The sequence below is a fragment of the Lemur catta genome, chromosome 3 (genome assembly GCF_020740605.2).
Source record: "Lemur catta isolate mLemCat1 chromosome 3, mLemCat1.pri, whole genome shotgun sequence".
Taxonomy (NCBI): domain Eukaryota; kingdom Metazoa; phylum Chordata; class Mammalia; order Primates; family Lemuridae; genus Lemur; species Lemur catta.
Window position 1 is genome coordinate 21,091,594 of NC_059130.1, and position 24,611 is coordinate 21,116,204.

The window sequence follows — 24,611 nt, forward strand, 5'->3', positions numbered from 1 at the left end:
AGTAAATAGACATTTGTGTAAAAAATAAAAATCCCAAATGTTTAAATTAAATTTAATATTAACCCCCACCCCAAAATATTTTTGCAGTCCCTGAATGATGATTGCTAATCTCTGCTGCTAGTTCCTGAACTCTGGTCTTGGCCTGGAACTTGGCTAAGCAAGTGCTACTTAAATAAAAAGTAAATAATAAATTTTAAAATAGCTCCTTCTTTAGTGGACATAAGACGGAATGGTAAAGTCAAACAGCTGTGCAAACATAGTTATCAAACAAAGAGCTCGAGCTATCGGTGGCAAGGTCATCCTGAAGCTACCTAGAATCTATTAATATACGATTTGGCTATTAGTCCAACCTGCCTTAACCTGCTTGAGCCGCCATTTCTTCATCTGTAAAATAAGAAAGTTTAGTCATTCTCTATTGTTTGAGAACCAATGCCCCCTTTATAACAAATTTTAACACCTTTACTTTACTATTAGCAATAAAATTAATAGGTAATATAACTCACCTACATACATTTCAAAAAATCAGTATAATTTATAATAAGCATTTCAGAATGTAAATGTCAGACATAGCTAAACTAGAAGACAAGATAGTCAAATGCTTTATATACCTAATAAAGAATAAGTTTGGATTTTAAATAAGCAAAAAATCAGAGGTCATTCTATTAAAGTAGTAAAGGAAAACTTATAAAAAAGCAGTCTTATTTGTATTCAGTAAAAGAAAGAGGAAAATAACTGAGGTAGGTTAACAATTCAAGTCAAGCAACAGACTACTGAAACGAAGAAAATCAGGAAGACTGACCCTTACCTGTAAATGTGATTCCAGAACAATTTTCTTATGCTATGACATGGGATGAGGCAGTAATGAAGCATCACAGAAAACATATCATCTATCTTGATAACCCACACATATGGGGAAGCACACATTACTGAACTTAAAGATCCTGCATATGCGCAAAAGAGCTAGATTGGACAAAGAGTCAATTTCTACAACACAGATTATTATTATCATCATGTTACTATCTAGGATGGGATAAGGAATGTTTTTTAAAAACCACCTTAATTAACACAATTCAATGACAACCTCATATTTCATGTGTCTCCACACTTTAATAATTTGTGCAAATATGTTTTAATAAGTAGAGAAAAACCTTAAATTTGATACATACCATTTTTGTTAATAAATAATTGAATTCCTTTTGCAATTCTCTCCTCGTATTTTCTCCCATCACTCAATTGGAGAAAAAGTAAAAATCCAGCCTACAGTATGCTTGTTCATTTTTCAGAACTTATCCTAGAAAACTAGGAAAAGATAGACAACTGTCTAGAAATTATTTTAAAGGACAGCTACACCAAATTTTCTTCAGATGTTTCACAGATGAAACATAGATGTTTTCACAGATGAAAATAAGAAGTTTGCACACTATTTCAAAGAAGTGGCATAGAATACCCAAATAATACTTGTGGGAGAAAAATGCTTCTTCTGCAAAAAAGCTATATTGCCATTCAGGGAGTATTTCATGTTATCATTTATTACTGATCATAAATGTACAAGAGAATAATAATGTGAAAGCTGAGCTTAATGGTCCTAATATCCCTTTACTGTACCACAACCTAGTATGACAGACTTTAAACGAAAATTATTTTTATGACAATTTGAATATGAGTACATCATACAATCATTAAAAGGAAACTTAGCTATTTTCCCCTCTAGAGAAACATCATTACTTTTATAATAAATCTTTTTAAGAAAATATAATTTAAGATTAAAAAGCTTTTTAAATAAGTAACTTACATTAATGTTCTATATTTGAATTATTCTTATAAGAGCATGAGCTTTGGAGTCAGACTTGGATTTGAAACCTGAGTCTGCCACTCAATGTATAATAAAGAGCTTAGCAAAGTTCAAGGCACATAGTAAATCCTCACGTTAGCTGCTGTTATTTCTAATCAAAGTAGTGGTGCTGCCATTTACAGACACTATGGATGCTTTATGAACATTATTACATTTATTCCTCCTAATCATTCAATGAGAATTATTATCTGTTTAATATATGAAAACATTGAGGTTCAGAAAAGGTTTAGAAACACATCCAAGGTCTGAACCCAAGTGTGTCAGAAGCTAAAGCATCAATGCTACTAACTACTCAATTGGTGCTTCTTAAACTGGGGCTCATTAACAATCCTTGTTGTATGTGTGTTGGAGACAGGGAAGTGCCCATGAGCTTACTATGAGAATTAAACATTTTTCATGTTGGTGAAAATTTTAAAACATTAATAATTAATATTTGTGCTCTGAATTATCTGGATAACTGCCTTAAAACTAAATATCGCCAGAACATTTCAATGCTTAGGTTTGCATTTGTATTTATTTCCACGTTAAAGTCCAGTTCCACTTTAGTTGTGGAAGGCTTATGGAGAACAGAAGCTGACTGAATAGGGAAATGATGTATTCAGGCTAGATGAAGATCAAGTAACATCATTATGTGCTGAAGGAATGAAAGCAACAGTCTGAACAGAGAGAAATAGGGGGAGAATTGAGTCACCACATAGCATATGGTAGCAGCGCGTGCATTCTGAACTTAAAAGAACTGCACTGTAGCACTCAGTACCATAATGACATTACACATGATGATTTCATTTTGGCAAAACATCACCATCCATATTTAATAAACATTTTAAATTTTATTAGTTTTATGGTTTTGCTTGTGTCTAATCTGTAAACTTGCTTTGGTTTCATGCTTGTGCAAGAACTATAAGTATAAAACATTTATACCTAGTTTTATGTTTATATATCTTTAGATAACATTACAATAAATATAAGTAAAAATGAGGCGCTAAGAGATGTTTCCTTATTAAAAGGGGATGCACATTATTCAAGTTTGAGAAAAACTGGTCTATATTGTCCCACTTCACCTTTATTACCACCCACCCTACAGGACTTGTAGGAGGATCAAAAAAGATAATGAATATATGAGTGCCCGGCCCACAGAAGAAATTACAATGATAGTTTTGTCTCCTTTCCTTGAAACAGAAAATCTGGAAGCTAAAATATAGTCTAGGCTCTTTTACTCTTATGGAGACCAGGAATATTAGTATCACTTAAGAGCTTGTAAGAAATTGAGAATCCCAGGTGCCATGCCAGACCTACCAAATCAGAATCTGCATTTTAACAATATCCCTAGCTGATTTAATATATGCACATTAAAGTTTGAGAAGCATTAGTCTAGGTCTCCACAGATAATGTAGACAGTAAAATTCACGTTTTTTACTACTCTTTAGGTTAACTTTGGTGATTAGAAAAAGGCCTGGTATACATGGCCAAAAAAAAAATTTCCCAACCCTGGGGGTCTATATAAACATTATCCTTTTATTATTGGTTCTTCATAGGCTGTATTTCCATAGAGTGAGATCCTCTTCTAAATGGATCTAACTTCTGATTTGGAAAGGCAAAAAAATATTTTAAAATGCAAAGTTTTCATAAAAGTTCTCTGAATTTTGAGTAAACAAATTTTAAGATCTGTCAATTAAAACATTTGCTATTAGGTCTCCTTTGCCTAATAGCAATTAAAATCATTATATATGTTAAACTCTTAAATATTTTATCTAACAAGATCTGGTCTAACAAAGTCCTGGCTTAGTTTATGATGATTGTGTGCTTACACTAACAGTTATAAAAAAAAGTGATTGTGTGTACAAAATGTATTAGTTTTACTGTTCAGCAAAAATATCAGATCACACTCAGCAGTTATGATTTTGTTAGTGTAATTCACCTAGAGAATATCTATGCTTTTCTTCTTGAACCTGGTGGCCCTATACATGCTGTACTTAAAAAGATTCAAAGATGCTATTCTTAGAACTGTAGAAAATAAAGTTAACAACATCTAAGGTGATCTTGATACTATCTAAGGGCTAGTTCAGTAACAATTAAAACTTGCACTATGTTATTTATTGCTGCTTGTTGTTTACATTTGGGCCAGAGAAGTCACACATAAAATGTAAAGCAAAGCAGATTACACTGTGTGTGCATGTAAGTATATATGGCTAGGCCTACTAGACAATCCTTATCATTGCTGGGCTAATAATATGATCTAGATCATAGGTATGCTATGGACTGAATGTTTGTGTTCCTTTCGTGCTCAAATCCTTATGCTGAAGCCCTAATCCCCAGTGTAACGGTAATTGGAGGTAGGGCCTTTTGGTGGTAATTATGTCATGAGTGTGGAGCTCTCATCAATGGGATTAGTGCTTTATAAGAAGAGACACAAGAGTGATGATCTCACTCTGCCAAGTGAGGACACAGTAAGAGGGGGCCATCTGCAAACCAGGAAGAAGGCCGTCACCAGGAACCAAATTGGCTGGCACTTTGATCTTGGGACTTAGCCTCCAAAACTGTGAGAAATAAATGTCTGTTGTTTAAACCACCCAGTTTATGGTATTTACCTAAAGCAATTAAGGCAAAGTAGAATCATCCCTTTATGGTTCATGGTCTTAGGCAAGTGCAAACCAAGAGTCACTCATATCCCATGAGGCTGCATTAGTGCCTGTACAGGTAATATACTCTAGTATATGTTATGATGATTATAATTTAAGAAAACTACAATTGGAAAGTTATCTGACTCATTTTCCAGGTGTGTATAGGTTATCCTGTAATTCTTTTGGTCCTTAATACAATCAATCCACTGTTCCTAGAACCATATAATTCTTCTCAATCAAGTACTGTAAATTCTGTTTATATATTAAGGAATTTACACTCTATATACATACAGAGATAATGTGTCAGGGGAACACAAAGTGATTTTTAGCTTATGCTGAACACTTCATTTTATCACTTTTCTTTGTAATAGTATCACTAACTTTGTAATAGTTTAATTATTACAAAGAAAATACTAAACCATTACCTACAGTTTGAATTCATTAAATAATACCCAACAAAATAGAAACAGGAAGAAATAGGCAAGCCATGTTTTTCTACTAGAGTAACTATACTTATTGCTCTTTTTTTTTTTTTTTTTGAGACAGAGTGTCACTTTGTTGCCCTGGCTAGAGTGAGTGCCATGGCGTCAGCCTAGCTCACAGCAACCTCAAACTCCTGGGCTTAAGCAATCCTACTGCCTTAGCCTCCCGAGCAGCTGGGACTACAGGCATGTGCCACCATGGTCAGCTAATTTTTTCTATATATATTTTAGTTGGGCAGCTAATTTGTTTCTATTTTTTTTAGTAGAGATGGGGTCTCGCTCTTGCTCAGGCTGGTCTCGAACTCCTGACCTCGAGCGATCCACCCACCTTGGCCTCCCAGAGTGCTAGGATTACAGGCGTGAGCCACCGCGCCCGGCCTATTGCTCTTTTAAAAAAGACATTTTATTACTTTTAGACTTCAGAAATCTGATCAAAAATCTATATTTTTGCCTACCAAAAATACTTTAAAAATCCTTTGCTAATTACTCTCGAAATATTATAGACGGATTCCTTTGAAAAGGGAAATATAAGGCGTTAACCAATGAAATAAAATATATATTAAAGGAAAGAAATTCTTTAAAATATGAACACTTGTCCTTAAGAGTCTAATAAAGAATGAGCTTTTTTCAAGAGGTAATTTTTACTATCAAGAAACTTGGATACAGATGAATTAAGAAGAACCCAAATATATGCAGAAGGAATGTCCTTGTTTAAAAATCATATTATGCCTTGCATGAATTAAATAATGAATTAATATTTTGTAACTTATGTCTTCAGCAATTCAACTAGCATTTGCATGACCAAAGTATAATTAAGAACTCTGTGGTGTTTTGAATTAACATCAGATGCTAGTGGTCATCTCTACCCAGGCACCCCTGTATCCTCTAATATGTCCCTGAAAATGTCATGTGTTATTCAGGCTACCCAACATTTTCACAAAGGCAGATATATATTAATATTACTTAATCATTTCAAAATCAAGGTCATTATGTTTGCCCTCTACACTGAAACAACTTCATTACATAACATTGCAGACAACTATAAAAGCATGAACTTGGCCCCATACCAATTTTTTTTTTTTGAACAGGGTCTCTGTCACCTGGGCTAGAGTACAGTGGCGTCATCATAGCTCACTGCAACCTCAAACTCCTGGGCTCAAGTGATCCTCCTGCCTCAGCCTCCTGCATAGCTGGGACTAAAGGTACATGTCACCACACCCAGATACTTCTTCAAGGGATGGGATCTTGCTCTTGCTTAGGCTGGTCACAAACTTCTGATTTCAAGCAATCCTCCTGCCTTGGCCTCCCAAAGTGCTAGGATTACAGGCATGAGCCACCATACCCAGCCCCATCCCAAGTTTAGTTTCACTGAGGAGAGTGATCCTTATCTTTTGTTAATCCTGCTTGTGTTACTAAACATTACTATACTGGTATTCATACCAGTATAGCAAAGGAACATCTTTTCAAAATTACTGCCTATAAGAAATTGTACATATAAATTTATTTCCTTTCAAACAGCAAAGTAGCTTGTAGCTTCTATTATCTATAGAGGAAAAGGGTCAGGCCAGATGCCAATTCGAGGTAACCCTGTTCAGCTTTAACAAAGAAAAGCTGGCATATTTTTATAGCTGCACCTAGTGAAGAGGATAACTCAATTATGATCTAATGATTGTAGAAGATGAAGTTAAAGTTTCAGATTTTTAAGGCTCAAAGGGTTAAAGGAGTACTGTCTGAGAAAAAGTTTAACGCCTGACATGTGACTGGCTGCCTGGACCTGATGACCTGGGGAACGTAACAGGAAGTCCCTACATGGAGGCATATATTAATACAAGGAACAGGTGGCTTGAGGTCTGACACAAAGCAAATGTGTCCAATACATGCAAAAGTAAGAACACTTATCTAAGAAATGTAAAGCCCCTTCTTGTTTATATAGGACAGGGTTAACACAACCATACGAGGATTTCCCTCTCATAAATGAAGAGCAGTATGTTTCTTTTATATCCAGTGAAAAATTAATTTGGGCAAAGGCGAATGGGGCCTCTGGAAACCCTGATCCTGAGCACATTAGAATAGAAGGCTTCTCCTTTCTTTTTCTCTGAACTGCCAATGTGTATGATGGGGTGAGGAAGATGCGGGTGGTGGAGAATCAAAAGGAATATGAAGACACCCAGATGGAAATGATAATGGTTTGACCTTAATTCAAGAAAAATGTTTAAAATGACTAACAGATGCCTCTCATGGAAGTGTGACATGGTGGAGCAGGGAAGGCAGGAGAGGCCAGAAGAAATTGTGGACAAAGCAGGAAAGAGGTCATCAGGGCTGGGATTTTGTCCTAATAGGTATTGTCCCCCCAAAAGAAAAATCACTCAAAAGGTGCCAAGGAAAAGAAGAGTACCTAGTAGCATTCCCTCATACATATTTATTCTCATTTAAAAACTGAAGACACCCCACCACACAAACTCCCTTAGCACTTTTCATTCAAAGACATCAAAGCCCTTTCTAAATGCTATCCTCATGATACCTCTGTGAGGTAGGCAGCATAATTCAATTTTTACTCATAAGCAAGCTAAGGCACAAATAGAGCCTGAGTGGCAAAAGTGGTCTTTTGCCAATTATCAGGTCCCTGGATTTGTTCACTGCAACACACTTCCTCCACATTGATGTAGGCAACTCAAGAGACACTGCTATGAAATGCCCTTTGGGTGGTAGTCCTAAGAGCCAAACAAAATCATTCATCTCTCTGGGAAGACAACACACTCTCTTAAGGCTCACTGATGGAGTCTTGGGAGATGCCCTTCACTTAAGGTACATGCTTGAATAAGGAGACCAAATCAACCATGACTACAGGAAAGAGGCTGAAGATACAGTCGTTTCTCCACACTTTTGAGATTAGAATGGTGGCAATCTTAACAAATTATATAATCCAAGGAACCTTAGTCCTTAAACCTTAGTCTTAACTTGTACATCAAAATTCCAAGTCCTATATTTTACTAATGATTTGATGTTTTTTTTTTTTTTTTTATCAGATAACATCTCCACATTCTTGGTCCCGGACAATTCTCTTTTATCATAACCAAATTATCTGTATAAAATGTAAATGGCATTAACACCAGGATCTGAAGCAAACAATGCATCCGGTCAGCATACATTGGTTCTATATATTTCGAGAAACACTTAAGTACACAAAGGAAGCGTGCAATGTTAAAGAGATGACGTGAACAGTACCAGTGGCTTGTCTAATGGAGAATTCAGTGTCCTTCAGCAAACGGAAGATACTCAAAAGGTGCTCCCCAATTTCTATTAACAATCTAAAAATGAACATTTCCATTTGATACAAATATACAAATTTAAAACGTGTACAGTTCAGAATGGCCTACCATTTTTAGATTGCTTGTGTGCCAGAAAATACACAGTCAATAAAAAAATACCAGAGAAGTAGGGAAAAAAGACTCTCTGGATCTGTACAGCAAAAATGACTATCACTTCAACAGGTAGCGATTTGTGGAGGAAGTGGCATCCTTGGAATCAAGAAGCACTGAAAGGTGGCAGGTCACAAATCTGGTGACGGGGGATATGATGTATAGTAAGGCCCGTTTTCCTGGGGAAAGAAAAGAAGACAAGAACATTAAGTAACAGGACCAATTTAATTCGGAATATGAAAGAAAGGGATTTATAGCCAATGGTGTGTATGAAATGTCTAGCACTGAGTAGGCCCTTAGCCATCGGATAGTTCCACTGGTGTCAATGAGAGTCGGGGTAAAGTAGGCAGAGGAAACTGGCTGATAATATTTTTTTCAGAACAATACCACTTATTGAATATTCTATATGACCAATTCTTTATAGGCACTTTTTTTCATTATCCCTTTAAATCCTTACATAATGTCATGAAGTAGGTAACATCCTCATTTCACAAAAGAGGAAAATGAGGATCACACAGATTGCATAATTCACCTAAGGTCACCTAATTAGTAACCAGCAGAGCCTGAATTTGAATCCAAATCTATCTGAATCTAACACCTAGATTCTTCTTTGTTAGATTGTGTTGTCTTATTGTGTGCCAAACTTTATAATATAGAGTTATGAAACAAAAAAATTATCATGGAAGAATTTAATAACTATAACTACTTTGGCAGAAATGAGTATTCTTCATGACATCCCTGAGTGGCAAGGTTTGTAACAATTATAGTTCTCAGGGAATTTAGTACAAGATCAAGAGGGAGAAGAAAAATGCCAGAACTTTAATGTCAAATGTAAAAAGGAACATCTCAGGGACATTTTTTTGCCCTACTTTAGCTAATTTTATCTTAAAAAAACACAAAAATCAAGACAGTTAACTTTATAGTAGAAGGATCCTAGATTAGATTTATGCGACTTAAGACTGATTTCTCATTTGTTAAAGAAAGTATTTCTTTGACAAAGAACTTGTTTTTCAGTAAATCATGAACAGAAAAGTCTTAGCATTAGTGTAAGACAATAGTTACAAACAAAGAATGAGAAGTTGGATGAAAATGGCATTGCATCACGGTATATTTACATTATAGTTACTACATTTAACCTACCCGGTCTTGAACACAGTAGGCGGTTAAATATTATTGGAGAGACTAAATGAGTCAGATGCGATGCCATTCTTCAGAGCAGATGATCCAGAGCAGGAACTGATCCTGGGGCCATAACCTTACTTACTTTCTGATTATAAATTTGACCAGGTATCAAAGAATTTAAAAGAAAAATACTTAGGTAGAAACAAATCCTAACACTGACTACATTTCCGAAAACTTAAAAAAATTAATAAAAACTTTTATTTCTTTTTGTATTTTAGAAATCCCTGTCAAAACCTGTTTCACTAACCAATCCTGCATCTTCAATATGCATGGAAGCTATGCTTTGAAAAACATGCACAAAGAGATAAATCTATCCTGAAGTTCATCTGAAAAGAAATAGTTCACTATTTTTAAGAGTTCTATATTCTATTCTACTACCTAATTTTTCTAGATTTCTCATATCGACATTAAATTGCAATAAACTAAGAGCAAGTCTAACACTTACTGCTATGAAATAGAGCTTCATTTATTAACCTCACATTGTCCAAGCCAGTTGAGCAATCAAATATTTTCTCTATTTCTGGAACAATCATAGTAATTTAAAGAACTATTGCCAAATTAAATTGTATACTCTTTGCTTTGACTATAAGAATGCTGACTAGCCCCCTTTCTGAAATGGTCTCAATATCATTTTTATCTACATAGATAAAAACTACCTTATAACTACCTGCCAAGTTTCCTTTTAATTCTATGAAATTTATGTCTCCATTCCAAGTCATAAAAATCGTGGAAAAATAGCTCACTGAAACTTGCTACTAAGGAACACCACTTCACTCCTTCACCAAATAAACAACCTACTATGCAAGGCACAACTGAACATGACAAGAAACTTAACCAACTCTACATTCATTTCTTTTCTCCAACTTTATTTTTGATTCTTCCTCACAAAGGAAAATGTTTCCGTACAAGGTAACATTCAACCTTACCTACTGGCATCTCCACCTCAATCCTAACATGTCACAAAGTGAACACACTCCCTTGTCCCTTCCCCTCAACCCCTTAATCCTTTTCCTTCAAATTCTTTCTCTAGGGTAATGGCAACACCATCCACTAAGTTTCCCAAAGCAGAAACTTTGTTTCTGCTTCAGCCCTACTGGCTACTCAGTCACCAAATGCTGTAGATTTTATTTCCTAAAATGTCTATTTCTAAATATCTCTGAAATCTTCAAATCCTTGTCATCATCACTACCACTGCCCTAGGTGTAGTCTCATTTCTCCTCTGGCCTTTACTAACTGGCTCTCATCTCCTTTCCTTCAGACTTAACCGTTAACTCTCTAGTCATTCTAACAGCAATGTGAGGGCAGTTCTCCCTTGCAGAACGCTTTTCACTGATTACAAAGCCAAAGTCTTACAGCATAATTTGTAAAGTTCCAGTATCTAGTGATCTGCCCTCTGCCTGCCCCTTCCACGTCATCTCCCAATATCCTCTTTGGTTTCTTCCCCATTTTTACACCTCCCTTTGGTCTAATACCTCAATTTTAGAAAGCTCTAGTACAGGCACACAGAGATGATCCAACAAGTGAAGAATTACATTATAAATTATTCATTTTGCTTAAGATTGCTTTGGCTATTTGGGCTCTTTTTGGTTCCAAATGAAGTTTAGAATTATTTTTTTCTAGATGTGTGAAATACGATATTGGTATTTTGATGATGATTGTATTGAGTCTGTAAATCACTTTGGGCAGTATGGACATTTTAACAATGTTGATTCTAGCAATCCATGAGCAAGGGATGTTTTTCTATTTGTTTGTATCATCCATGATTTCTTTCATCAGTGTGTTGCAGTTCTCCTTGTGGAGATCTTTTGGCTCCTTGGTTAAGTATATTCCTAAGTATTTTATTTTCTTTATAGCTATTGTAAATGGTATTGAGTCCTTGATTTGACTCTTAGCTTGACTGTTATTTGTGTATAGAAATGCTAATGATTTTATACATTGATTTTGCAACCTGAGACTTTGCAAAGTCTCAATTTTATTTATCAATTCTAGGGTCTTTAGAGTTTTCTTTTTTGTTTTTTAATTTCAGAATATTACAGGGGTACAAACGCTTTGGTCACATAAATTGCCTTTGCACCACCCGAGTCAAAGCTACAAGCATGCCCATCCCCCTGACAGTGCGCACTGTACTCATTAGGTGTGAATTTACCCATCCTCTCCTTCTCCCTCCCACCTGCCCAATACGAGATCATATTGTAAGCAAACAAGAATAGTCTGACCTTCCCTTTCCCATTTTGGATGCCCTTTCTTTCTTTCTCTTGCCTGACTGCTCTGGTTAGGACTTCCAGTACTATGTTGAATAGAAGTGGTGACAGTGGGCACCCTTGTCTTGTTCTAGTTCTTAGGGGGAATGCTTTCAACTTTTCCCCATTCAGTATGATTTTGGCTTTGGGTCTGTCATATACGGCTTTTATAATTTTTAGGAATGCTCCCCCTATGCCTAGTTTGTTGAGAGGTTTTATCATATAAGGGTGCAAGATTTTATTGAATGCTTTTTCTACATCTTTTGAGATGATCCTATGGTCTTTGTTTTTGCTTCTGTTTACATGGTGAATCACGTTTATTGATTTGCCTATGTTGAACCATCTTTGCATGAAATCCACTTGATCATGGTGAATTATCTTTTTGATATGCTGTTGAATTTGGTTTGCTAGCATTTTTCTGAAGATTTCTGCATCTATGTTCACAAAGGAAATTGGTCTGTAGTTTTTGTTGTTGTTGTGCCCTTTCCTGGCTTTAGCATCAAGGTGATATTGGCTTTATAGAATGAGTTGGGGAGAATTCCCTCCTTTTCAACATTATGGAATAATTTCTGTAGGACAGGTAACAGTTCTTTGTAGGTCTGGTAGAATTTGGCTGGTCCAGTGCTTTTTTGGTTGGGAGATTTTTTATTACTGCTTCAATCTCACTGCTCATTATTGGTCTGTTCAGGAATGAAATAATGCCTTTTGCAGCAACTGGGATGGAACTGGTGACCATTACCCTAAGTATCTCAGGAATGGAAAAACAAGAACCGTATGTTCTCAGTAATAAGTGGGAGCTAAATGATGAGTACACACAGGCACAAACAGATGTAAAGGACATTGGAGACCCAGGAAGGGGCGAAGGATAAAAAGTTACCTATTGGGTACAATGAACACTATTCTGGTGACAGACACACTAAAAACCTTGATTTAAGCATTATATAAGGTAGCTATGTAACAAAAACATTTGTACCCTTGTAATATTATGGAATAAAAAAACTTATTCTACTAATTTTGATTAACTGCATTATTATGCCTGTATTTATATAGAAATATAACAGAAAGCTAAAACAGCCAAATGAAACAAATAAACAAAATCAAGCCTGAGTGCAATGGAGTTATAGTTGATATTTAATGAATGCCTGCTTTATAGGCCCTTAAGAATATAGAAAATACTTTGGCTTAAAAACCAGTTCTTTGAGTTTTCTAAAAAATACCCAACTTGTATATTCCTACCCCAGAAAAATAAATTATAAATCCAGACACTAGCTCTGAATTGTCAATCCAAATTTTTGGTATCAAAATGTTTTTTAATGCCTTTTATATTTCCTGCTATCCTTTTTTTAAGCATTAAGAAGAATGATGTATATAGTTCAAAGGAATAACAATAAGGCCATTTGCTACTCTAGCAATCTGCGATAAATATAAACTAATGTTCTTTTTTCTCTCTCATATATTTAACAATTTTTGTATCTATGATCCAGATGCTCCAATTACAAATCCTCCTATGCAACAGCCAAATGTGAAATTTTGTTAGCCATTAGATCACATTATACACTTTGTTCTTCATTTAAGGGGAAAAGAAATCATAGCTAGAAATATTTGAGGGAAAAATGTGTTGCAGGATTTTTATTTTACTGTGTACATGTTGCACAAGAATTAGGGAAAAATAATTCATTTCAAACAAAATAACTTTCAAATATATTCCCTGGTTTATGCATAAAGATATGTAATCACAACAGTTAAATAATGAGCTTGATGAACTTTTAGCTAAGTATGTTACTTTAAAAAAAATTACTGAGGTGATACTATGAATAAACACAATGGAACAGAATTTTGATGAAATTCAAGAACAGTTTTTACTAGATAAATAAGTGAATTCATAAATAATATACTAATATTATTAGTTGATGCTCTTAGAAACATTATACAAACTTTTAGAAAAATGAAACTTTTAGCAGGGTAAAGACTACTAAGATAGGCTACCTGATTCACAATTAATGCTGAATGTAGACACCAGTAGATTCTTCTGGCTTTATTTATGCAGAAGAGATTAATGTACCATTCAATCTTAAGAAAATTAGGCAGAGGTATCTGTCTCAAATGTGGCAGAAAATTGACAACATAATAACAAAGGATTGGCTTCCAAACTCACAGCAGCAAAATCTCCCATTGAATCATTTATTTGGAGAAAACACCTTTGTTGGGATAAATCCTTTTCCTAAAGTTACTGTAGAAAAAGAATATTAAATGATATTATCAAGTATACTAAAACACACTAATTTACATTAATAATATCTTGTAATGACAGGATCTTGTGCTCATAAGCACTGCTCTATTAATATACTACACTAGGTGAGTGAGAACTTCTGATATTTCTTACCCTGGCATCATATTCAAGGACAAAAGGAGGAAAGTCGATCTGTTCCGGTGATATGGCAGAAAATAGCTGGTGGAGGCTGTCCACATGGTGGATTTTGTCCTTCAGTCCTGAGACAGAAAAGGTGGTGAAAAACCATGTTGACACCTGGTTAATAGAAGAGAAAAAATAACTTAAGCCACTCATCACAGTTAGAAATACAAACACAATTCTGAAAATTTATATTAGATTAAAAACTATATTTCATAATCTTAAAATAACCAGTGTTTTTCAAAGTGTAGTTTGTAGTTCATCAGTGAGTTGTGCAGTTTAACTGATTATGAACAACATTAAAAAAAAAAAAAGAAAAAACCTAGGATAACAATTACTAGGGGCTGTAATAAGGATGAGTTTCGTTTCATGAAGCCTTTGTTTCCACTATATGTACATTGCTCCTATGTGTGCTGTGGTGTGTGTTGTGGTGCATTATATGCCTCTTAGTATGGGTTGCAGTAAAAACCACTGCATTATTTGGTAGAATAATTGGTGCTCTTGTACTCGGAAAATGGCTAATGTCTCCAAATTTCACAAACTCAGTTTTTCAAATGAGACTGAAAAGAAAACGTTGCCAATATTTGAGACTTAGATAGTTTTAGTTGACATCTGCATGCATTCTCTTTCTTGAAGTCAATCAAAGTGAATCACCTGTAGATGTGGAGCCACCTTTGCTCATTTCACTGTACAGTGCACAATCCCTCTATAAAAAAGCTAGCCTGCAAAATTCGTCGGTTCCAAAAAAAGAAAAAAAAAAAAAAGAAAAAATTCTTGATAGCAAAGAATACTGATATAAAGTAGGGAAACTTATAAATTATTGCTTATTTATCTAAATTAGCAATCATAAATTAGTCCACATTTATCAACAGTCCTGTGAGGTAGGTATGATACTGTTGCTATTCCCATTTACAGAAGAAGATAACCTATGCATCTGAATGTTCACTGTACTGGCATAATATACCCCAACTGGGCACAAACTGGGTACATTATAAATACATGCCACTTCGGGTGCCTATTACTGATGTCAATCATTTTGTTAATTTCTCTTTGGCACCCTATCATATTCTTCAGTGGCTGTTCCAAACATTTAACATATTCTAGGCCCCTAAAATGAGATATTTTCTTCATACTTAACTTGTGAGAAAAAACACAGAACAACAGAGACAATGCTGAACCAAGTTATCTCTATCAGAATCCTACTCAAACTTCCAGACTCAGTACAAGTGTCATTTCTACTACCATTTCTCCCTTACAGCTCGAAATAGATTATCCCCTCAACTAAATTCTTATAACCTTATGTTTAAATCTCATTTATAGCACTTATTTCTACTTCCTAGTATTTCAGTTACTTATACTCATTTCTATAATCTCTCTAGTACCTAGCAGATAAATAATCACTGAGAATGAGTGTACTTGCTAAAGAATGAGTGAATGAAGGCCTATTTTATTCCTGTGGTAAATTTAAACTTAAAAAAAAAGATAAGGCCACTTTATAAAAATTTTTATAGCTCAGGTCATAGCTTCTGTCAGCTATACTACCAATGACTGACAAAAGGCCTCAAATATTAACATTACCCCCTACATCTTCTCCCCTCTCCTATTATCAAGTTCATTGTGGGTAGGGGAGGAATTTGACCTTGCTAGAACCCAGTGAGTTAATTTAAATTATCTCTGAATTCTGTACCGAAATCAGTTTGTTTGTTAAGCAAAATAATAACTACCTAAGGCAAAAGATGTTAAATGCAATGAATGGAAACGTGAATACCTATTATATACATCTTTGATGCTTTTCCCTCCACTGGCTCCTACAGCATTAGTCTATCTTGGTTATCTTACTAATTTTTAGATTTCTTCTTGGTCTTCCTTCCTTGATCTCAGGGACCTGTCTTTACTCTAAGTCTCTGTGATTTTCTTCATTAATATGTTTAAAGAGTCAATCCTCTATTACTTGATGGTGACTCTCAAATTTACATACAATACATGACCTCTACATCTAATGACACCTGGGAGCACTGGATGACACAGTCCTTCCTTTCACCCTTGCTCATCTAATACATCACTGAATCCCAGGTTTTTACACCCAAAAAAGTCATATATTCAGATTCGTTTGGTTTGTTTTGTTGTTGCCTAGGCCAGGAGTCAGCAAACTTTTGCAAAGGACCATTATAGTACATATTGTAGGATTCTTATCATAACATTGTAAGCAAATTTCATATGACACTACTGAAGGCATTTGGAGCAGTGCAATATTTATTGGAGGCAGGACAACATGAAAACTAATTAGGTAAAAGATGATGGTGGGACAAACTAAAGTAGAGGCAAAAGGACTAAAGATATAGGCACAGATTTGAGCACTAGTGAGCACACAGACTTGACACAACGTGGTGAGATGTGAGGTGGAGAAAGTACTCAAGAACGTCTCTCTGGTTTCTACTTTAGGCACTGGGTAGGCAGTGGTCCCATTTACTAAGACAGGGAATACAAAAGCAATTAAGGAACAGATGGGGGTGGGGTGTAGAGGACATGAGCAGTTCTGTTTAAAAATGTTGAACTTTAGGGTCCTGTAAGACATCTCCGTGAAGATATCTAATCAGCAGTTAAATGTGCAGGCCCAGAGCCTACGAACCGTAATGATGATGATGATGATAGTTAACATTTACTGAATGCTTGTTATATGTCAGGTAATGTTTTAAGCATTTTACATGTATTAATTCATTTCATCCTTCCAATGATCCTAAAACATAGGTACTATGATTAGTCCCATTTTATAGAGGATAAAATTAACACACAGGAAGATTATACTACTTGCCTGAGATGATAAATTGGTAATTGGTAGAGCTGGGATTAGAATTTAGGTCACCGGAATCTCAAAACCACACTTCTAAATATTAGGCTCTATTGCTTCCCCAGACATACATCTGGGGATTGCATTTATTTTGGAGGGTCGCTGAAGACATGGGAATGAAAAAAGGTAGAGAATGAAAGATGAGGGCAGAGGGCATGGACACTAACATTCCAAGGATGAGCAGAGAATGAGGGGCCCATAAAGGAGACTGAGAAGGAACAGTTAATCGTAGCAGAGAAATCAGGCAAGGTAAATTTCAAAGAAGCCAAGATAAAGTGTGTCAAGGAGGAAGTGATTAATTGTGTTTAAGGATGTAAGGAAGGCAGGTAACATAAAGACAGAAATGTGTCTACTAGATTTAGTAACAGAGATTAACAGTGATTATGGTGTAAGAAGCTTCAGTTGGCATAGCAGGCTCAAAACCAGACGGAGTAATTTAAATTGTGCAAGACATGGAGATGGTCAGCACAGAATATAGATTACACTAAATAATTTTTGGAGGAAAAAGAAGTGGCTGCCTTGGCATGTTTACAAGTTGATAATTTAGATCCAGCAAAGTGAGAAAGGAGAAAGATGCCAACTACTGAAGAGAGGTTCCTGAGGAAATGGAAATGCACTCTGTAGTTAAGAGTGTAGTCTCAGATTACAGCGCCTAGATTTAAGTCCAGCCTTTGCTACTTACTGCTGGTTACCTTGGCAAAGTTCCTTAATATCCGTAAGCATCAATTTCCTTACCTATAAAAAAGAAACAATACTACTGTCTACTTCACTGGTATACTGCAAGGCTTAAACAAGATAATGCATGGGAAGAACTGGCATATAGTAAGTGCTTAAAAAATGTCAGTTAATGTTATTACCTATGGGATCCAGAGCACACGTAGAGGGACTGCCCTTCATTAAGAAGGAGTACATCCTTTATAATAGAGAAAAAGGTAGCAGGTAGGTTTGGGGTAGAGGTGGGGAGACAGAGAGCTCTTTGCTGATGGTTTCTATCAATATGTTCTTGATTGAGGATGAGGCAAGGCCATCTGTTAGAGTGAGGAGGAGCTGGTAGGATGGGGCTTGCAGAGAGTGGAGAGCCGCGCTGGGATACCATCCAGTGAACATCAGAGGACCTCTTGCAGTGAAAGCCCCGTGAGTCTGCTGAGGACTCCAAATTCTTATGGCTCTATGATTTCTTCCTCAGTGCTCAGGAACCCAATTATAGGAGTGAAGAAAACAGAATGATGGATTATCTCAAGTTGAGGTTTTGATAGGCCAGTATGATGAAAGAGTATTAAGAGGTCACAGGTAAATTTAGGCATTGACAAGAGTGGCTGAAGTGATGGAATGTGGGTTTTGGGCTGGATAGGGAAGAAAATAGAGGCAAGAAAGAAATTTTCAGAAAGCACAAAAGGACCAAGGAACTAGATATCTTGATAAAGTCAAGGTGTAGGATTAGGGATATAACTATGAGTAGGACAACTATATTCCAGCCCTTAACGGATCTTGTAGATTAACATATAAGGCAAAAAAATTAAACAAGCAATTAGAATAAAAACATAACAATCACAAGACTATAGACTCTTAAGGGGTACAATGAAGAAGTATCCAGGCATGGTCAGGGAAGGTTTTCTATAAGAAATAGTCATTCAGCTGAGATCACAAGGACAAGCAGGAGTCAGCCATGAGCAGAGGAGGGAAAGTGTATTCTGTACCAACAGCATGAGTGAGGCCCGAATGAACAATGGGCACGAAGAAGCAAGGACTGAGAGGTTAACGTACAACTGAAACATAAGGACCACAACTTGGGATCACTTAAAAAGGAAGAGCAAAAGAAGAAATTAGCAGTCATAATGATGACAACAACAATTGGGATGCAGAAAAATATCTTAATATTCTGGGTATGCAGTATACTTAAATTCAAGATTTAGTCAAAAAACACTGTACCTTTGAACGAAATGTTGGATGAACAAAATAAACAGCCTTCAAATTCCTTTTGTACCTGATTCAAAAAAACCCAAAACGGTTAGTATAAGTCATGCCTAAAGCCAGTCATCATTATAGACTCTTTGCTTGAGTATATAAATATATTCACAGAGGAAAAAATTTTTTTAAAAGCAGCTCTAATTTACAAATTGAATTTTAGGTGACATTTCAAAAACATTTCAGAGAATATTTCATTATTTACAGTATCTGTTTTATAGGAGATAACGGTACTAGAATCTCTGGGATCAGATGTATGAATGAAACAGTAAAACCATTTAAAATTATGACAAAAATTAGAAACTAAAGGCTTCAACAAATACATAAAATTTACTATGTCCCAGAAATTGCCCAAAGGCTTTCTACTTAAATTCTCATAACGACTCCAAGCTGCATACTATCATTGCCTTTACTTTAAACCTCACAAAATCACTCAGCTATTAAGTGGTAGAGCCAGAAATTAAACCCAGGCAACATGGCTCTAAAAACACACTCTTATCCACTACTCTAACCTCTTTAGGTGTGCCTGAGATTCTTTTTTAACAGTCCGGTAACCACCATTTGCTCACATGAGGTTAATTGGAAATGACTTCAGAGTGCAAACTCCTCACTTCATAATTGAGGCCCATATCAAGTAAAGAACTGGTTAGTGGTAGAAGCAGAACTACAGTGGAGTGACGCTACCTTACATATGTACAACCCACCTTCAGAGCAAGGTAAAAAGGTGTCTGTTGGGTAATGAAAGCTTTAATATTTCTAAATAAGATGAGATTTAATGGGAAGAGTAAGCTAGTTGGAAATTTATGGTAATTTTCCTTTTTTGAACCCTTATTGTAAAATGGGCTTTTCAATGTAATCCACATTGTGAAGCTACAAATAACTAAATAGCAAAAAAGAGGGTAGAGTGCCTTTTTTTATTTAGGAAATAAATTAATGAGAAAAAACTTAAAGCATTACATTTGATCTTTGCTGTAATGGAGTGTCATATATTTTCTGGTTAAAATTTTCATTATCACTTCCAGGGAAATATGGTTTAATGAAAATAATTTTCTAGCTCCAAGTCAGTAGCCCGGGTTCAAGTCCAAATTCTGCATTTACTGTTGTAAGACTTTGGACAACATACGTCACCTTTCAGAATGTCAATATTCTCCTATCTTTCAAATGTAGATAATATCTTTTCTAACAAACACCATATAAATAGAAGGTAGTATTTTTGTTATTTTATACACAATTGGCTATCTATAAAATATTGATCTCAAACCTTTTCCAAGGTGTTTAAAAGTGGGGGAAAATTTTCATATGAATTTACATTAATACAAAATAAGTATGAGTTAAGGAAGGCCTCTTATGATTAAAATATCTAATCTATGTATGATAAAAATCTTTGTTATTTGAAATATTGTTTCACAGAATACATAGCAATGGTTTCTACTGCTTAATCTTAAAAAAGAAAGAAGTTATTTCCCCTTCATAATTTGCAAAAATAACTAACTTGACATCAACAACATCGTAGAGTTTCTTCAGGAAGTCAGAGTCCAGGTGATTGTATTCACTGGTCAGTGTGTGAAAATATACTAAGACATATTCCTTCACAGCAATGTGATCCATTACATGGATAAAATATAAGATAGCCTAAAAAAAAGAAAAGAGTAGTAAAGATCATTTTGCACAGTAGTCTATTTATAGAGGCCAAGAGAAAGTAAAACCCAGAAGAGTAATCTAATCTATGCCCTAGTCATTACAGATGGACATCTCAGACTGATAAGTAACAATTCTCTTTAAAAAGATCTCCAGGAAAGTGAATCAGCCCAGTGTTTAATAATTCTCATAAATGCAACAGTACAATCCCCTTCTGTCTTGTTCTAAGTGACAGAGGAGAACAATCAGTCTCTATCCTCTAAAATAACTCTTCATGTACTGGAAAGGTTCTGGGGTCAACGACCAGGTTTCTCCTCTCTAAGATAATGATAACAAAATCGTTACAAGTAGAATTTCTAGACTTAATCATTCTTAAAGTTTCTGCTTGAATTAGACCAAAGTCTTTGCAGTCTCCACTCAGATATAGACTCATGGCTTTCATTGTAAACAAGAAATTACTACAAAAGGATATGATGAGTGGTCCCTTACATGGCTCACTTCGAGGGCTAACTTTCTTGGATCTTTAGAGCTGATCTGAATGAGGATACTGAGAACAGGTTTAGTCAGTAGATGGCAATAGGCTGGGCAGCATTTCTAGAGCTCTGAAAGACTTGTATTTAATGTGACCCAGATTGGTTAGAGAAATATTCTATTACAAAATGGATGAAATTTAAGAGAAACACTAAAAACAAAACAGAGATACAGTATGGGCAGGGCCAGCATGATTCAATGGTTTAGCTGTAAATAATTACAAAGAGAAAGCTAAGAGGTAACAACTGAAGGATTACTATAAAACAGGCTGTTTTCCAATTCCTTCTCAGGTGAGTCCTTGGCATTAACATGACTGGATTAACGTGGATCAAGAAAACACATGATCTTTCTAGTTGTTACTTCATTTGGTATAATAATTACTATTATCTACCTCAATATTTTATATGAAATGATATATCATGAATACCTAGAACCCCATGCAAGTACATACCAAAATCAAATGCAGGGATTTATGTTTTTATTGGTATCAATCACATTATTGATGATGAGAATGAATGTCACACTGATTATTAAGAACACAGAACAAATCACAAATAGAAACTAATGGTACAATTTTCATCAGTTGAGTTTTTCCTCTGTGTGCGTGTATTTTCATTATTCTTTACTATTCTTATTTCTCCTCTTACCAGATTGCTTTTCCATCCTCTTTCTCTCCTCGCCCCACTCCCACCCTAGGGTAATCAGCATATTCCTTTTTGGCTTCAAATTCCCCATCTTAATTTTTTTCACTATAAAAAGGTATAGTCACATGACAGAAACATGTGGAAGACAAATTCTCCCTAAAACCATGAAATCCATTTTGAAATATTTACTTCATTTTTGTGCTTAAAAACAAAAAGCAACAACAACAAAAAAATTACGTTCAGTGTAGAAACAACTTAATCACTTTTTCTCCTGTTGATATTATATTATAAACAATTCTCTATAGTACTCTCCTCTATAACCATAATTTTTAAGGATCACAGAATATTCCATTTGTTAATGTACCATAATTATCTGTTAGGAATTTAAGTTATAACTTTTTGCTACGAATGACCCTGTGAGTAACATGCCAGGTTCAGTGCTTTCACAATTTTTTTTACCCAAATACCAGTGACCAAAGGTAAGAAGGCTTAGTTGGAAGCAATTATCAGCTTTTGCACAACTCTATTTTATCTTAAAATTTGATGTAATTTTGCATTTTTAAATACATTTTTTTACTTTGGTTAATAATTATTGATCAGTTTAAGTTATTCTCCTTTGCAGTCAGTTTCTAATAAAAACAAATGTTCTGGCCGGGCGCGGTGGCTCACGCCTGTAATCCTAGCACTCTGGGAGGCCAAGGCGGGTGGATCGCTTGAGGTCAGGAGTTCGAGACCAGCCTGAGCAAGAGTGAGACCCCGTCTCTACTAAAAATAGAAAGAAATTATCTGGCCAACTAAAATATATATAGAAAAAATTAGCCGGGCATGGTGGCGCATGCCTGTAGTCCCAGCTACTCAGGAGGCTGAGGTGGTAGGATCGCTTAAGCCCAGGAGTTTGAGGTTGCTATGAGCTAGGCTGATGCCATGGCACTCACTCTAGCCAGGGCAACAAAGCGACACACTGTCTCAAAAACAAACAAACAAACAAACAAACAAAAAACAAATGTTCTAGGAAGATCTATGTATTAATCTTGTGGATTCTATGGTCCCTGACACGAGAGTCTTCTACTTTGAACAGTTTCAGGGCCTACAGCTACTTCTAAACTTTGGATAATTTCCATACTATAAATTCTCAGGAATGAAATTACTGGGTCAATGATGTGATCACTTTTATAGTTTCAATTCATGTTTGATGACAATGATTATTATTTAAAAGTTCAGGCTAACTTTGGAGGTGAAAAAAGATATCTCATTTTGACTGACTTTTTTTGACTGTGAATCAGGTTGAACATTTTCTTATTTTTATTTACCAGTTATAACTATTTTTTCTTTTAAGAATCATCTATTTCTATTCTTTGCCTCCAAATGAAGGGATTATGGAATATGCTATCTTGGGTAAATTACATCTTTGGTTTCTTCTCTTCTGATAGATACTCAAGCATTAATTTTCCTTTTCTCAAAAAAGAATTTGATTGTACAATTATAACAGAGAATGATTCCAACCAAACACTTGCCAGTTACATCATATCCAAAACAAGCAGCTGTGTTTTGGGGATCATATTACAAAATTCCAGTATTTTTGTTTCTCTTACAGAGAAAAACCAAACCCCTCACTCAACTGAAATGATACATGCTGCCTCATAAAACCAGGGCTGCTACTCTGCCAGAGATATACAATTCTGCCTCATGTCATATTGTAAGCACTGATTGCAAATTCATATTCCACTTAGTGTTCAAATCAACATTATTTATAAAAAAGAGCCTTTTTATGGCTTACCTTGTCCATATCTATTAATGTTACAGGAATGTTTCTTCCAACTACCACCATCACTGTTCGACCACAGTTATCAACACCTATGAAAAGGAAATGTAATCAGCACCCAGAAACTTTATTTTAAGAGTACTATTTGTCCTGGCTCTGACTTTACAAAAATATTCTACACAGTCTTGCATTTTGTATGGTTCTGTTAAAAAAAAATTCTACACAAATTTAAAAGACTGAAAACCAGGACGTTTCTCAAATTTCACCTTTGGATTTTTTTTTTTTTTTTTTTTTACTGTGTAGGAAACAACACTCTTTTTAAAGCTTCATAAAGTTTTGATCTTTGCCCCAACTCTTAAGATAAGACCTCTTCAAGATTTTAAATCAGGAATAGGCAAAGGTAAATCAGGGACAGCCAAAGATCTTTTTATAAATAGCTTTTTGTTTTAGCTCGCTACAACTTTTCATAGTGTTAGTGATCCAGGAAAAAATAAATAACACTCAAATCTGAAAATTACTGAAAAGTACAAAAAGTACTGTCTGAAAAAGAAATAGAATGGAGAAAGAGTAGGAATCTGTGAATTTTCATTGTCTCCATTATGTATTTATATAAGGTTTGAATTTTGTAGTAGCAAATATATAGTACTTTTAAAAGCAGGCTTTTTTTAAAAAAGAAAAAGGAAACTAGGAAGAAGTGAAGCTGGCCAATGTAGAATTCTAAGATGAAAATTTTATAGGTTGAGTTTCTTTTTAAGATCTTGATGATGCAAAAACTATCTGCATTAGTACAAAGACATTTTATTTATACATAGAGTGGATGAAACCAGAGAAAAATGAAGTCTCAAACAGCATGCTGGGTAGGAGCCTTAATTAGTAAAAGAATAAGTTACCATACCCTTGAGCTCACCTGTTTGGTATAAGGCTTTTAGAGAAGCAATATCAGACAGATCCTCGGATCTTGCTTGACATAACCAGCGATTGTAACTAGAGAAATAAAGGATATAATCATTATAATAA

At 35.2% G+C, this 24,611-nt stretch overlaps 1 protein-coding gene across 3 annotated transcripts in view; it reads right to left on the reverse strand.

Annotated features, from left to right (window-relative positions):
- Window positions 1-7,354: 7,354 nt before the first annotated feature.
- GDAP2 (ganglioside induced differentiation associated protein 2) overlaps window positions 7,355-24,611 on the reverse strand; it is a 63,059-nt gene continuing 45,802 nt past the window's right edge. For 2 of the 3 annotated variants that reach the window (XM_045546923.1, XM_045546924.1), the window contains exons 9-14: window positions 24,502-24,578; window positions 23,610-23,686; window positions 20,512-20,651; window positions 18,984-19,038; window positions 14,180-14,323; window positions 7,355-8,553 (exon numbers count right to left, since the gene is read on the reverse strand). In XM_045546923.1, the coding sequence (XP_045402879.1) occupies window positions 8,506-8,553; window positions 14,180-14,323; window positions 18,984-19,038; window positions 20,512-20,651; window positions 23,610-23,686; window positions 24,502-24,578 (541 nt within the window). In that variant the 3' untranslated portion in view covers window positions 7,355-8,505. Of the gene's footprint in view, window positions 8,554-13,951; window positions 14,027-14,179; window positions 14,324-18,983; window positions 19,039-20,511; window positions 20,652-23,609; window positions 23,687-24,501; window positions 24,579-24,611 lie in introns of all 3 variants that reach the window. The other variant, XR_006734053.1, reaches the window with a different exon arrangement.